At 40.4% G+C, this 14,035-nt stretch overlaps 1 protein-coding gene across 2 annotated transcripts; it reads right to left on the bottom strand.

Annotated features, from left to right (window-relative positions):
• Positions 1 to 1,000: 1,000 nt before the first annotated feature.
• Positions 1,001 to 9,902, bottom strand: LOC121856170 (transient receptor potential channel pyrexia-like). 2 transcript variants are annotated; one of them, XM_042351500.1, is made up of 5 exons: positions 8,534 to 9,902; positions 6,157 to 6,358; positions 5,425 to 5,507; positions 3,545 to 3,779; positions 1,001 to 2,266 (listed from the first exon to the last, which is right to left on the bottom strand). In XM_042351500.1, exons 1-5 carry the CDS (start codon positions 9,830 to 9,832, stop codon positions 2,013 to 2,015), a joined length of 2,073 nt encoding a protein of 690 aa, XP_042207434.1. In that variant the 5' UTR covers positions 9,833 to 9,902; the 3' UTR covers positions 1,001 to 2,012. The 2 variants fall into 2 exon arrangements, with proteins under 2 accessions (XP_042207434.1, XP_042207435.1); XM_042351501.1 differs by lacking the exons at positions 5,425 to 5,507; positions 6,157 to 6,358.
• Between the last annotated feature and the right edge of the window lie 4,133 nt (positions 9,903 to 14,035).

Here is a 14,035-nt window from a genome sequence, read left to right as displayed (position 1 = left end):
CACATTACTCCCTCCACCTGCCACTCTGCTTCACTGCTACGCCACACAAACTACTTCTCATACGTTAATACTATGAACCAGTTGTACTTATGTCAGATTCTTAGAATAACAGACCTCAGAGGACCTCATTCATATCGGCGGGTGTTTGTAAGTCGGACGTTTGTAAATTGGGGACCCCCTGTATTCACAAATTTTCATTGCAACTGGTATTACTGATTTTGTATGCTGCTGAAATGTGCAGGCGAACGAGTTTCCACAAGAAACTGCCAGGTGTCACTACTGCAGCTTCCCTCCTCTGCCTCACTTGTGTCACCTGCCATACTGTGTACAGGCAACCCCCGCATTACGGAAGCCTAGATTATGGAAATTCGCTCTTACAGAATTTTGAAATTACGTATGACCAAAAAATTCGCCCTAAAGGAATTTGGTTCAAATTTTTAATGTTTCCAAAGAAAAAATCGCGATACAGGTATACAACAAAAGAAATTCACCGGAATTTTAAAATTTATCTCTTGTGGATTCTGGGAGATTGGTAAAAGATGGTTGGAGGAAACTGTGCCTACCCAGCACAACAATGACACTGCTCAGTTTGAATTTGCTCCCTGGCTTGTGTTCAGTTTTGTGTCTGTGTTACTGTGTACCTTTATTCAAGATGAATGGGAAAAGGCCATCAAGTTCAAGTCAAAGCAGTGGTGCTGAAAGATTCCATAAAGGAATTATATTGGATATTAAACTTGATAATTTAAGGAGGTAACTCCCAGTACATAACTCCAATTGTACCACCTCACCTCAACATCATTTGTGGTGAGTTAAGTGTGTGCATTTATTGTCATGTTACATCACGAATGAATCATTGTATGTGTTTATTTAAGCCTACACATTTAAGCACAAGAAACCTTCACTTTCATAATGTTCACTTATCAATGTTCTAACAACAGAAATTACAATATTTGTTTTGCAACTGAAACAACAAACACAAGTTTAAGATAAATAACATCACTTTGCTTACATGTTTTATTGTACTGTACTTTTACTTAGAACATGTAGGGGTTGTTAAGTATTAAGGACACTGTAATAAAACAGTTGCAAGTAGAAAAGCAAAACGAAAACAACTAAACCACAACACTTGGATACACGACATTTAATATTTATAAAAATCCAATTCTAATGTGTTAAGTCATTGTTACATCACACATTACAAACAACAAGTTCTCATTTCATTCATCTTTGTTACCATGACCGGTGTCTACATTTGAAGGCTTAAAAAGAAAGAAAAGTTTTGCTGCTTTTTCTGTACCAAGGCAGTTCCTTAGTTTCAACTGAACAAATCCATAAGAGAAGACTCATTCAACACCAGAAGATGAGGCCACTGCTGACAAATTTAATTGAAATTAAAATTATAAATAAATAAATAACCACTCTGTTTAACCTTTAAACGGTGGCCATCATCAGTGGATGTTAGCTGCAGGATGGCAGCCAACACCATTGGAAGTTTCAGGTTCCTTGCATTTTTTTTCCATATGGCAACACAGGCAAAACAACTCGGGGTTAAAACAAAACCTTTACATATACCAGTAAGGCTTAAACAGACTGAAGTTTAGTTTACCTGAGTAAATCACAAAGCAAAATTTGACAAATCATATCAACACTGAATGATTAATTAATACCAAAGTTTAGGAATTAATTTGGGTTTTTATTTTTAATTAGCTAAATTAAAATTTTGTTTCAGGAATAATTTTAATTACCTTAGATGTGGCCTGAATTGGTCAATATGGCTAGTAGTGTCGTTAGTTCAAATGAAAATGTTTGAAACTTAAAAAATACAGAAACATTAAAAACAATTTATTGTAACTTACTCCGCTGTTTAACGAGAGAGTTGGCTTAGTATAGTTAAACTTCCTTTAAATAATTTACTTGGTCATAAAGTTCAATGAAAGTTTAAGGGTCACTTCTTTCTGAACTACAGTACATTACATCTACTACTGTCAGTCAAAATATCATTACCAGTGAACTTATTCGCTATCATCAGAACTACTGTCCCAATCAGAGTCACATCCATATATAAAATCTGCATCACGGTAACCAATATTGGGGTTATTTTCAATGAGTTTCTTGGTATTCCTGATTATCCACGATGGGAGACTGTAGGATGTTGGAACCATCTTTCGTGTGGTTTGTTGATACTTGTAAACCCTTCCAGGATTCGTTGGATCATAGGGGAATATAACCACATTGTAATGATCCATATGTCCAAATGTTTTATATTCTGTTGAAGCAGAGAAGAAATTTTATAATCATAATATGCTTGAAAAATATTAGATTAATTCACCTACCGTACTGTAATATTATTTTGTAAAATGTTCAAATCATAGAATAAACTTTAGTACTGTATGATGAAAAGCCTGTAATCCCATATGTTTTGTTGTTCACTTTACGCGGTTTTCACTTTCCGCGGTACCCCATGGGTTCAATTGACCGCATAAATCGGGGTACTACTGTATAGGTAATAATTTTTACTCTAGTATACAGGGGTACTTTTTTTTTACGGTTATCCTTTATACCAATGATCATCTGTCTAGCCGGTTGGTGAGTATTCGTATTTGGTATTTGAATATAGCACTTCAGGGTATTCGTATACATTACTATTAGAAATCCAAGTAGTATTTGCATTCATATTCAAACCCTTGGGCAAAGTATTTATAGATATAACCATACAAGTGGTTGCTCAATTTATTTATTTATTTATTTTTATTTATCTATTTGCTTTTTTTTTGTATTATTATTTTTTAATGTACAATCGGCTTATTAACTCTGTGACCCAAGGCACCTGAGAAGCTATATACTGTACAGTACAGCATCATACAATGAAATTAAATATTGAAACAGACTGTTAGTATATAGCATACAACTCTCAGCCGTCATCATTGTGGTGAATAGGTTACTGGTGACACGTTCTTATCGTGCGAGATATATGCTCATGTGACGGCCAAATTGTAGCTTAAAAGTTGTAAAGAAGGTTCGAATATGATTCCGACACTGCCACACATTCGGAAAGGTCGCCGAGGGGTGGAACACTATACTGTACCTTTGGGTAGCTGCACATTTATTCAAAGGTCCACATAGACCCCAAAAATGAACGACAGCAAAAGGAAAAATGACACCAACTATTAAATATAGCATAATGAAGACAAGTTAAATGCTACTGTATAACTCCATACCATTTGATAACACCAAAACATCAACAATCTATTTAAAGAAATTCAGGTCGTGACATTCAGAACATTCCCAAGCAGCACGCAGAATGGGTTTAGTTCTACATTCCTGAATGACCAATTTCATGATTTTCTTGTGGGTTTTTTAATTAAAACTTATTGAATATACCTGTACACAGAATTGCATTATTACCTGTACCATGTGTGATGGCTGCAGCTGATAACTGATTTCTTGCTAGTAAAGTGGCTAATTACCATACAAAGGTACACCCCTGATGTCAAATATCTATTTTAAATAGTTTTTAATATGAGACAAACTATAGAAACACTACCTGATTCTTGATTGCTCAGCCACACTGAGGATAGCCTCTTTAGAGATGGTTCATGAAGAGGTATGGGTGGAAATTGTTGAAGAAGAGAGTAACGCTTTTTCATCCAGGTTAAGAAATTTGCTGAGAAGGGGCACTCAAGTAAACGTGAAGACAAAAAATAGTCAAAAGAAGCCTCCTGCTCCACTGTGTGGGCCAGACGACTAACTCCAGCAACCTTTTGCAATTCTTGGATGTCCTGTGTGGGAAGAATGTCCTCATTATAAACACTAAGCAAGTGGTCTCAAAATTTATTGAAGAACAGTGTATAGCTTCAGTTTGGCTATCCTTCTTTTCCTTATAATCTTAGTTAAAACTACTTAGACTGGGCTCCTATTGTATCAATAAATCACTTTCCTCTAATTACCGTCCAATCAGTTTAATATAAACAGTAGGAAAATTACTGGAAGCAATAGTTACAAACTTGATTCGACCTTGAGAAACACAAATTGATTAAGAATCCTCAGCAAGGCTTCATCAGCTGGCAATCATGTCTGACAAATATATTAGCATTCTTTTCATCAGTTTTGAAATCAGTTGAAAATCGACTAGATTATGATGTGGTTTACTTAGACTTCAGCAAAGCCTTTAACAGGGTCCCCCACGATAGATTAATATGTAAAATGGAAGCTCGTGTACCGTATTGGAAGAGATATTTTAACTTGAATTTGGGTTTGGTTAAAGGACAGGAAACAGTCAGCATTAATATCACTAAATCCGACTGGGGTAGCTTAACTAGTGGAGTACCCTATGGCTCAGTCCTCAGACCATTATTATATACATAAATGATTTAGATGTGGACGTAGATAGCAAAATGAGTAAATTTGCTGACAACACTGAAACAAGGCGTGTAATTAAAAATGACGAGGACTCCAAAAAGTTAAAGGAGGATCTAAACAAACTTTTCTCATGCTCTGAATAATGGCGGATGAAATTTAAAGTGGAAAATATAAAGTACGGTAACTTTGCCTAGGAAATGTAAATATGGAACCCAGTTATCAACGTTGACAGAGAAATCTGACGGTGAGAAAGATTTAGGGGCTAATGATGTGTAGAAACCTTAAACCGAGACAGCAATGTGTATATTCTGTATGCATAAAACGAGGGCAAGACGACGATTGGGTTCACATTTAGGTGTTAGTAACCAGACCAGCGAGGTTATCTGTAAAGCATATCTTATGTACATGAGACCTCGCTTGGATTATGTGGTTTAGTTCTGGTCACCGTACTACAGAATGGATCGATTCCCTAGAGAGCTTTCAGAGGAGGATAAAGCAAATCCCAGGCATTAGAGACCTCGAGTATGATATATTAAAACATGAGAATCTGCACTCCCTCAAGAGATGTTCACAAAATCAGGCCACACACAGATGGATGGACTGAAGTAAACCAATATATCCCAGCCTAAGAATGAAGCATGAAGAAAACAGTCAAAATGGCATCCAAATTACCTTGAAAATCCTACCTTTTTCACCAGTTCAGTGAAGTAAATAAATAACACCTTGGGCAGTAGATCAATACCCATATAAGCCTTAATTCAGTGTGGGATGGGTCAAAGGAGACAGTGCAGAGATTTTAAAGAATGGGAAATAATAGAAGAAAGGAATGCAGGAAAGGTCTGGAAGCAAAATCTACACACAGGTATCTCGGCTCAAATCCAAAATAAATCCACACACAGGCCTACTTATCAAAACCCTAACAAACACACAAAGTGAATCTGTAACATGCATTTAATTCTCACTGATTCATAAGTATTCACTGTGCATGGTGTCAGGTTCATTCCTGTTTACAAATACAGTAACTATAATATACTGTACAAGACTCGAACAACAACTTCAACAGACCTGGACTGCGAGGCCCACTAGGAGGTTTGTGATGATCACCGTTATGAGCAGCACAAAGATGATAAATATCAACTCGGGCAAAACTGCAAGTTAAAGGTATCTTGAGTTAATACAGTACTGCTGTTCACATTTTATCTGTTCCTGTAATTTTAATATCAAGTGGCATAATGACAGGGTCAGAATGTTGCTGAAAATTACAATGATTTATGAAGTGTAACCTGTAAATGTTACCAGAAAATGAAAGCGATTTAAACTTTTAAATAAAGCAACATGCTTAATTGGGTAATGGCAACAAATATTAGTAAACAAACCAGAAAGAAAAAGAAAATATGAGGAGGGTGGCACTTGATTGATTCTCCTTATGAACAAATACTGTACAGTACTATACCCCCTTCCCTGTATTATAAAACATGAGGTGGGTGATGCTGACCAATTCTTTGTACAGTAATCATATACTAGACTAAAATAACAAGAGATAGGTGACTGCTTCTCCATGCAAATATTAACAAAACGTGGACCCACTTTTTAAATACACTACAGTATTTGTTTGCATGGTGAATTTGTCTCCCCATGACAAATATTAAAAATGGAAAAGTGCCTTCCAGACTTCCTGAGAAGAGCACGACAATGCCTTCGACATTTAAGATATCGTCCTCAATTTAAGTTAACATACTGTACGTTATGAAGTAAGTGCAAAAGATCTTAACATGCTCTAGTGTTAATGTTGCTTACCCCATATCTTTTGATCAGAGTCAGAAGTTTCAAACAGTTCTGCAGTGTCTAGTTCCCCCACCATCATGACGAGTGTCTTAATGAAAGAGGACCACGCCGTTCTGAATGCCACCACCTCCACAAATGACAGGTGGAAACTGACTGCAAAACCCACAAACAGCGACAGGAACACAGCTGAGAACTTCATCATCTTCAGTGCCACCTGCAATACAGTATATAATGCTTTACATTAGTAGGCTGTACTCCCTGATATAGGTTTCAAAGCCAAATGGCATATACTGTAGTAAACTCATCCTTCTACATGCTGAAAATGCCTGTATTCAGATCTGTACCAGTATCCAATTTAGTATCTCCCTGCCCCTTCACAATTCCTGATGGCATCGTCCAGGGTTATTTTAAAGGCTATCGCATTTTGCTTCCAATTTCAGCAGGTAGACCGTACCACGTGACCGTGTGTTAGCTAAGAGTGGCCTGTGTGAAGCCTGACCAAAGCAGTTTCCTACCTCTTTGGTATTCAGTTATGATGTCCAGAGGGAATCTCATTTGTAATGTGGAGCTTGTTTGGGCCAACAGTGGCAACTCAACAATCTGCCAAGCATTACATATGGTAGTTTCAATCCCACGACACACATATAGGCGTGGTTAAAGCACAGGGAATGGGATGGAATGCAGTAGCCTTGGCCACTTTGCCTTCTCAATAGTCGACATATTTACGTCCCATTACCCAGCAGCCAGCAGAAACTGGCCTGACGGCAACGTCTCTCCCAAACGAAGATCACTCCTTGGTCAAGAAAAATGGTAAAACATCTCTTCTCAAGGAAGATAATAACTTTCAAGTCCGGGAAAATCATTGACGACTCCTTAATATAAATTGAAGTGGCTGTAAGTAACGCACAACTTCGGGTAACAGTTGGAAATATTACTCAAAATCCGGTAACAGCATCAGGTACACGTTTTACATCTTTTTTTAAGTACTGTACATCATACGAAATAGTGGGTTGTGTATATCCTAAGGCCCATTAGTAATATATATCTTTCATATATATAAATAAATAAAAATAAAGACCAGCATCTAATTGATATCTGCTTAAGTCTGGATCAGTTCAACATGTCGAGGTCAAATAAGTTTGTATTTTTTCCAGGTTTACAAAAAAATTTCCCTGGCATTTCCATGTTTTCCTGGGCAAAAAATAAATCTGACATTTAATGCATCCTCTAAAAACATCAGGTGTAGCATCTGTCCCTGATAATTTGTCTTTGTCTCGGTTTAGAGTCGACAGAACAGCACCTCAAGGGGAGTCCAAGGGGCAACTGCTAGAAACTTTATCAGACAAACTGGCTTATGAGAGATGGAAATTACCCAACACCACGGGAGCATGATATCCGAAAGGCCTAGATAACTGTAGACGATTTGCACAAACAAGTTAGTAATCCAACCCCCAGTACACACATGCTCGTTCAATGAAGAGGCTCAGGATTGAGCAAGCAATAAAAACCCCAATTACCGAAGAGGAAACGTAGCATTCATAGTATAGTATAATATTTTGAAGAAAACAATGTTCACCATACTGTTCAATATTTTAAACGTCTAACATTTTCCCTGTCATGTCCCTTCTTAAATACCTGTACATTATTGCCAGTCCTAAAGTTTACTGCCCCAGTAATACTCATTGTCATTTGTCAGTTTACTAGCTGGTTGAGCACTTTTTGATGAGCACAATACTGTACTGTACCGTTTGTAGATAAACGTAAGTGTTGGTCTAACCTCGGTTTTAGAGTTCACGCTTGTTACAACTTCCAACAAGTAGATTATTCAACGACTTCACATCTTACTAAAAAAAGTTATTTCAGGTTATTGTATTCTATACTGGTAGCTTCTTTACCTGGAAGCTGTATCCTCCCACTGAGGTGCATATGCAACCTCAATTAAGTCTCTCTTACTCTTCTGGACCACTGTAAAGGTTCTAGCTATTCTAAGTAAGCGAGGGATTTAAATGCCGGTATTGTACCAGTCTGGTAGTCTTTCTATGAACTTATATTGACAATACACCTGTACTGGATATCTGCCAAGTGTTACTGTGAAAGGCTTGGGTGGAAAGTATATGTACAGTCAGTCGCACACAAAAGTCCTGTCGCCTCTCCTCCTGAACCACGAACCCCGAGATTCATACTAGTGAATCTGAAGTATTTATGGACTCATTAATGCATCAATGTCTAGTTGTCTACAGCTTCGGATACACGAGTCTGAATCTCGGGATTCGTGGAGCAGAGGGAGAGGCTATCGATAGGGCTTTTGTGGGAGACTACATGCGTGGTTTTGTGTTTATATACTGGGAATCTCAGCAGATCTTAATAAACACATAAAACTGGGACTCACAGCATGAAACATCTGAACGTAGATGCCGACAGAGGGTATGTGGCCCACCATCATGGTCACCCCGTACCAACCCAAAAGAAGCGTGAAGGACCCTAGTTGCCGTTCCCACATCTCCAGACGCCCCTCCGTCACCAAGAGGGGAATCGAGCACACTATAAACACCATCTCCAACCACTTGTCCTTCCGTCGCAAAAAAAGACTCTTCTTCACGGAGATCTGCAACAATGTTCTCATCACTATTGCGCTCATCATCAACAGCGATAACCACCGTAGCACAGCAGCAGTTTTTATGTAAGAACACTTATTATTCACCCACACTGTGTAAGTAGAGGTGTTGCAGTCTTGAGGGAGGGGAAGATGGACCCTCAGACACACGTTGATGGTCAGAGCAAATACCACAAAAGCAAACATTGCCCACTTGATGCAAAATAGAGTACGAATAAGAAGCCATTTCAGATGAAGGAACGTTTCACACAATGGATGTTTTAATCTATCGAAGTGATCATCGTGTGCCAAAGCGTTAAGCAACTTTACTTCGACGTTTCCTGGTCTACAAATGACGTTGAAGTTAAAGTAGACACCTAGTTGACTGTCGCATGGGTCACCACGGACAGCCACTCCGGAGGTCAGCATTGTGTGGACGAGAGAGGGAAAGTGCGAAATGGCTTTGTACAGGGGCGTTTGACCCTCAGCGTCTTCAGTCGTCATGTCAGCTCCTGCAAGCACCAGAATCTCCGTCATTTTGATCGATGACGCAATATGAATAGGCGTCCGTCCTCTTCCGTCTACCATATTCTGTGAGGCACCAGCATGCAGAAAGATCCTTGCAGCAGTAACATTGTCAACTTCAGCTGCAACATGGAGAGGAGCGAGGCCTTTCTTGTTGGATGCGTCAAGAAAAGCCCCTGCCTCAAGCAGCACTTGTATACAGGCTACAACTCCTTTATGTTTGCACAGAGCTGCATAGTGCAATGGAGTTCTTCCCAAATTGTCTTTACACTCAATTTTGGCCTTCCATTCTAAAAGATTTTCAAGACACCTTTTTTGGCCTTTCTTGGCCGACAAGTGTAGAGCTGTGGCTCCTGACGAATCGGTAACATCCGCGGAAATTCCCTCCTTGAGTAACAGTCGTAAAAGTTTACTACTGTTCTTAGGAGCACTAACTGCTAAATGTAACCATGGTAATGATTTAGAGGTGAGAAGATCGCTGTGATTCTGGATAAGTGAAGCCACTCTGGCTTTATGGCCTTCCTTGAGAGCGTTTTCTAGGTCCTCTCTGATTGGTGTAGGTCCAGCCATAGCTCTCTTCACTTACACATACAGCGGTGCACTGCCTTACTCAATAGACACGGCGGACAAACTGTGATAACCACCAAATAGTCAGATACCAGCATACAGTATTTTCCTTCATTAAGATGCCAAACTGTATTGTCAAAATAATTTTAACTCTTAATAATTAAAGTATTTTAACTTCGAAGAGGGGACTAATGATACATTGTAATTCCTCATAATTATGGAGTGGCCCACATTATGTTAGTACACTCTCTGTGTATGGGCAGTGGACATTGTCTCTGATAAAAGTCTCACTTATGATCATGTATCATATCTCTAAACACTGGCGAGTGAAAATGTTATCAATGTTTCTTGTACAAAATCTGTAGTTCTCAAATTACGAAGACGGTGGGTGGGTGGGTGTGAATGCGTGTACCAACTTTCTAACGAACTGGTGATAATATTTATACTGTACTATACTGTGCACCTCTAATAGTTTTGACAATCTGATTACCCTGGATGTCCAGTGAGGTCAGGTCGCGTTAGTACAGGGGTGTTGACGGTCGGGGAAATGATATCGTTCAATTATTATGTACGTAAAATTTCAAGACCCTTAATAGTGTCATGGTCTTGTAGCTACGGCGTAGAATGAGTAACTTACATGCACACAGGCGCATCTATTATTTACATAACTAGTTGAAAGGTAACGTTGGTAACCTCAAACTGAACATTCTGTTTCATCTTAAGTAACTAGTGGTCTCAAAGCCTAACTAAAGTACAGTACTGTATTAGTTTTCGAGTTTAAAGTCCTAGTAAAAAAATTTCGAAATAACTGTACATAACCCAATGATTACACACCTCACAACATGCATTAATATAGAATTCCACGAAGCGTTGTAGGGTATTCGTTCTGTTAAACCTACCTCTAAAATTCTAAAAGAAAATAAGTGATAAACATGTTTCCAAGCGTTAGACTACACAGGAAGGGTGGCAATCCTGATAGCAGCTTTTTACGTTTCCTTTACATCTAAACTAGTCGCGTTGTTTAACACATTAATCCAGATCCGTTGTCTTGTCCACTTTCAACACCTTCAGAAAATTGTTAAGCATCAGCATTCAACCTCGCAGACGATTATACGCGATGTCACGATGGAAAATCTAAACCACAACAATTTCGTAAGGAATGCCTGGATACACCGTCTGAGCATAAACCATGCTGGCATTCCTTTACCAGATTATTCCGCCGTAGATGTTCCAACGCGGCATCGTGCATAATCTTGTGAGGCTCATGCCGTCAACGCTGTAGCACACCTGTCAGTTTACCTGTATTTTATTATTTTGCACTATGAAATTATAAAACTGATTCCAAGGATCCTAATTTTGCTTTGTCATAGACTACAATAATATTTTAAGTTGGGAGAGATTACAAAGCAGGATAACGCGTTGACAATACCGACGGGGTTTCCCCAAGTAAGTACATAGTCTTATCGTGTAAGCTGAGCCAGCAAGATGAAAATACTAATTATATAAGGATGACTTCATGTTCTAAGTAAGGTGTTCTCTTTGCAAAAAAAAAGGGGGTATGAGTAAATAGACTGTGGAAACGTTTCAGTCTATATCCTGAAGAAGTAACCAAGTTTCGTTTGAACACTTGACTACGAGATGGAACTTGCTCAGCTGAATAAAATCGTCTGGCTGTAGCTAGAGTAAAATAAATAAGAAAACAGCGTATTGAAGGGATTAATTAGCATATCAAATAAACCAGGAAGTGGACCACAGGTATTTTTGTAATACAAACTTGATGTAAACAAAAAATAGTACGTTAATCTTTGATAACTATATAACTACATTAACGGCAACAGCACGACGAGAACGTTGAATGTCACTCACACTAGTATCACCCATTGGGTCATTTTGTTTTCGCAATTTCAGTATGAATGCAAAATCGAGGGTGACAAAATATTCGCTTTCATTACACCCAAATGCTTCGGAAAAAGTGGTTTTCCAACTTTTCCTAAAAAATGATCGTAACGGCTTCTACGCCCTTGACTCTTCAGGCTTTTACGCCCTTAACTCATGAGACATAAGGCAAGCATGAACTTAGCATGCTTCCCTGTTGGGCGCTGTAAACGCTTCTGCGCTTCACCTTACACAAAGATGTAAGGGGAAAAAAAAAATCGTAACCCTAATTAGCAAAACATCTCAGAAATTGTCCTCGCCTATCATTGTCGGTTATTTCTTGATATACAGCAGCACACCTACAGTAACCCGTAGTATGTATTCCTTCTTAATAGTGGGTGATACCCTGATAAATAAAACTCACCTGGCAAAACATTTTCACTGCTTACTACTTTTTCTTTAACCATTATTTCCACTTGCTGTCCATATATTCACTAGCTAATTTCAACAATCTCTCTCGTATATATCCTTTCTTCTATTATCTAACCAAGTAAATCTATTTTCATATACAAATTTAAATAACATTTTCAATTTGGTATTTCCACTCAGCAAACAATGTGACAAACAAACTAATTAGATTTAGAGAATAAACACTACATTTCCAGGAATCTCCTTTCGTGTTATGAAACCTCATGATCCACAAGCCATGATCACCGTGTACCCTTAGATGTTGTCAGTATAACTACTGTACCATCAATGTGACCTACCGCCTTCTAACACCCCTTAACTGTAGGGGCGTGCTCCTGCATCCTGGTATCAATTGAAGTAATTGCGGTAACCTTCATTATAGCCTGGTACCTCGTAACAATGAAGTCAATGGTAGCCTCAACCTGGTGCTCCTCCTTGTAGTTACAACAGTCCTTGTCATTCAGACATTTTTCATATCTGCTCTGGTCACTGTCTCCAGCTGCACGTATATAACCTATGACCTCCAATTGGGGGTGTCATAATACTCCCCGCGACGAGGGAGGTGTAGTAATGCTCCCCACGACGAGGGAGGTGTAGTAATGCTCCCCACGACGAGGGAGGTGTAGTAATGCTCCCCACGACGAGGGAGGTGTAGTAATGCTCCCCACGACGAGGGAGGTGGAGTAATGCTCCCCGCGAAGAGGGAGGTGGAGTAATGCTCCCTCACGACGACTAATGCTCCCCGCGACGTAATGCTCCCGCGACGAGGAGGGTAGTAATGCCCCGCGACGAGCGAGGTAGTAATGCTCCCCACGACGAGGGAGGGTGTAGTAATGCTCCCCGCGACGAGCGAGGTGTAGTAATGCCCGGAAGTAACGAGCGAGGTGTAGTAATGCTCCCCGCGACGAGGAGGTGTAGTAATGCTCCCCGCGACGAGGAGGTGTAGTAATGCTCCCCGCGACGAGAGGTGTAGTAATGCTCCCCGCGACGATGCTCCCCGGGAGGTGTAGTAATGCTCCCCGCGACGAGGAGGTGTAGTAATGCTCCGACCGCGACGAGGGAGGTGTAGTAATGCTCCCGCGACGTAATGCTCCCGCGACGGGAGGTGGTAGTAATGCTCCCGCGACGAGGAGGTGTAGTAATGACGTAATGCTCCCACGACAAGGAATGCTCCCCGCGACTTAATGCCCCCACGACAATGGGGTCTAATGCCCCCACGACAGGCAATGATGTCTAATGCTCCCCACGACAGGGGGTCTAATGCCCACGACTAATGTCTAATGCCCCACGACAGGGGGTCTAATCCCCACGACAGGGGGTCTAATGCTCCCCACGACAGGGGTCTAATGCCCCACGACAGGGGGCCCCCACGACAGGGGTCTAATCCCCCCGACAGGGGGCTAATGCTCCCACGACAGGGGGTCTAATCTCCCCACGACAGGGGGTCTAATGCCCCCACGACAGGGGTCTAATCCCCACGACAGGGGGTCTAATGCTCCCACGACAGGGGTCTAATGCTCCCCACGACAGGGGGTCTCCCACGACAGGGTCTAATGCCCCACGACAGGGGGGTCTAATGCCCCCACGACAGGGGGTCTAATGCCCCACGACAGGGGTCTAATGCTCCCCCACGACAGGGGGTCTAATGCTCCCCACGACAGGGGGGGTCTAATGCTCCCCACGACAGGGGGGTCTAATTGTCCCCACGACTAAAGGTCAAGAGGATGTTCTATGTGCCTTATGACAGGTAAAGGATCTGATACCCTTCTATGACCAATAGAGAACGTGTCCAGAATGTAAACTTAATGTTACATTCTGGACCGTTAGACACAAGAGTTCTTTATTGATCATAGAAGGGCATCG

This window comes from Homarus americanus, unplaced genomic scaffold (assembly GCF_018991925.1).
Source record: "Homarus americanus isolate GMGI-L3 unplaced genomic scaffold, GMGI_Hamer_2.0 scaffold48016, whole genome shotgun sequence".
In the NCBI taxonomy this organism is placed as follows: Eukaryota; Metazoa; Arthropoda; class Malacostraca; order Decapoda; family Nephropidae; genus Homarus; species Homarus americanus.
The sequence above is the reverse complement of the archived record's forward strand: the minus strand, read 5'-3'. Positions and strand labels throughout refer to the sequence as shown.

Coding starts and splice junctions, on each gene's coding strand:
- LOC121856170 (XM_042351500.1), bottom strand. CDS start 9,832: ATGGCTGGACCTACACCAATCAGAGAGGACCTAGAAAACGCTCTCAAG. Junction 6,359..8,533: donor ACGTTCAGATGTTTCATGCT/GTGAGTCCCAGT, acceptor ACTGTATTGCAG/GTGGCACTGAAGATGATGAA. Junction 2,267..3,544: donor GCTGAGCAATCAAGAATCAG/GTAGTGTTTCTA, acceptor CTGCTTCAACAG/AATATAAAACATTTGGACAT.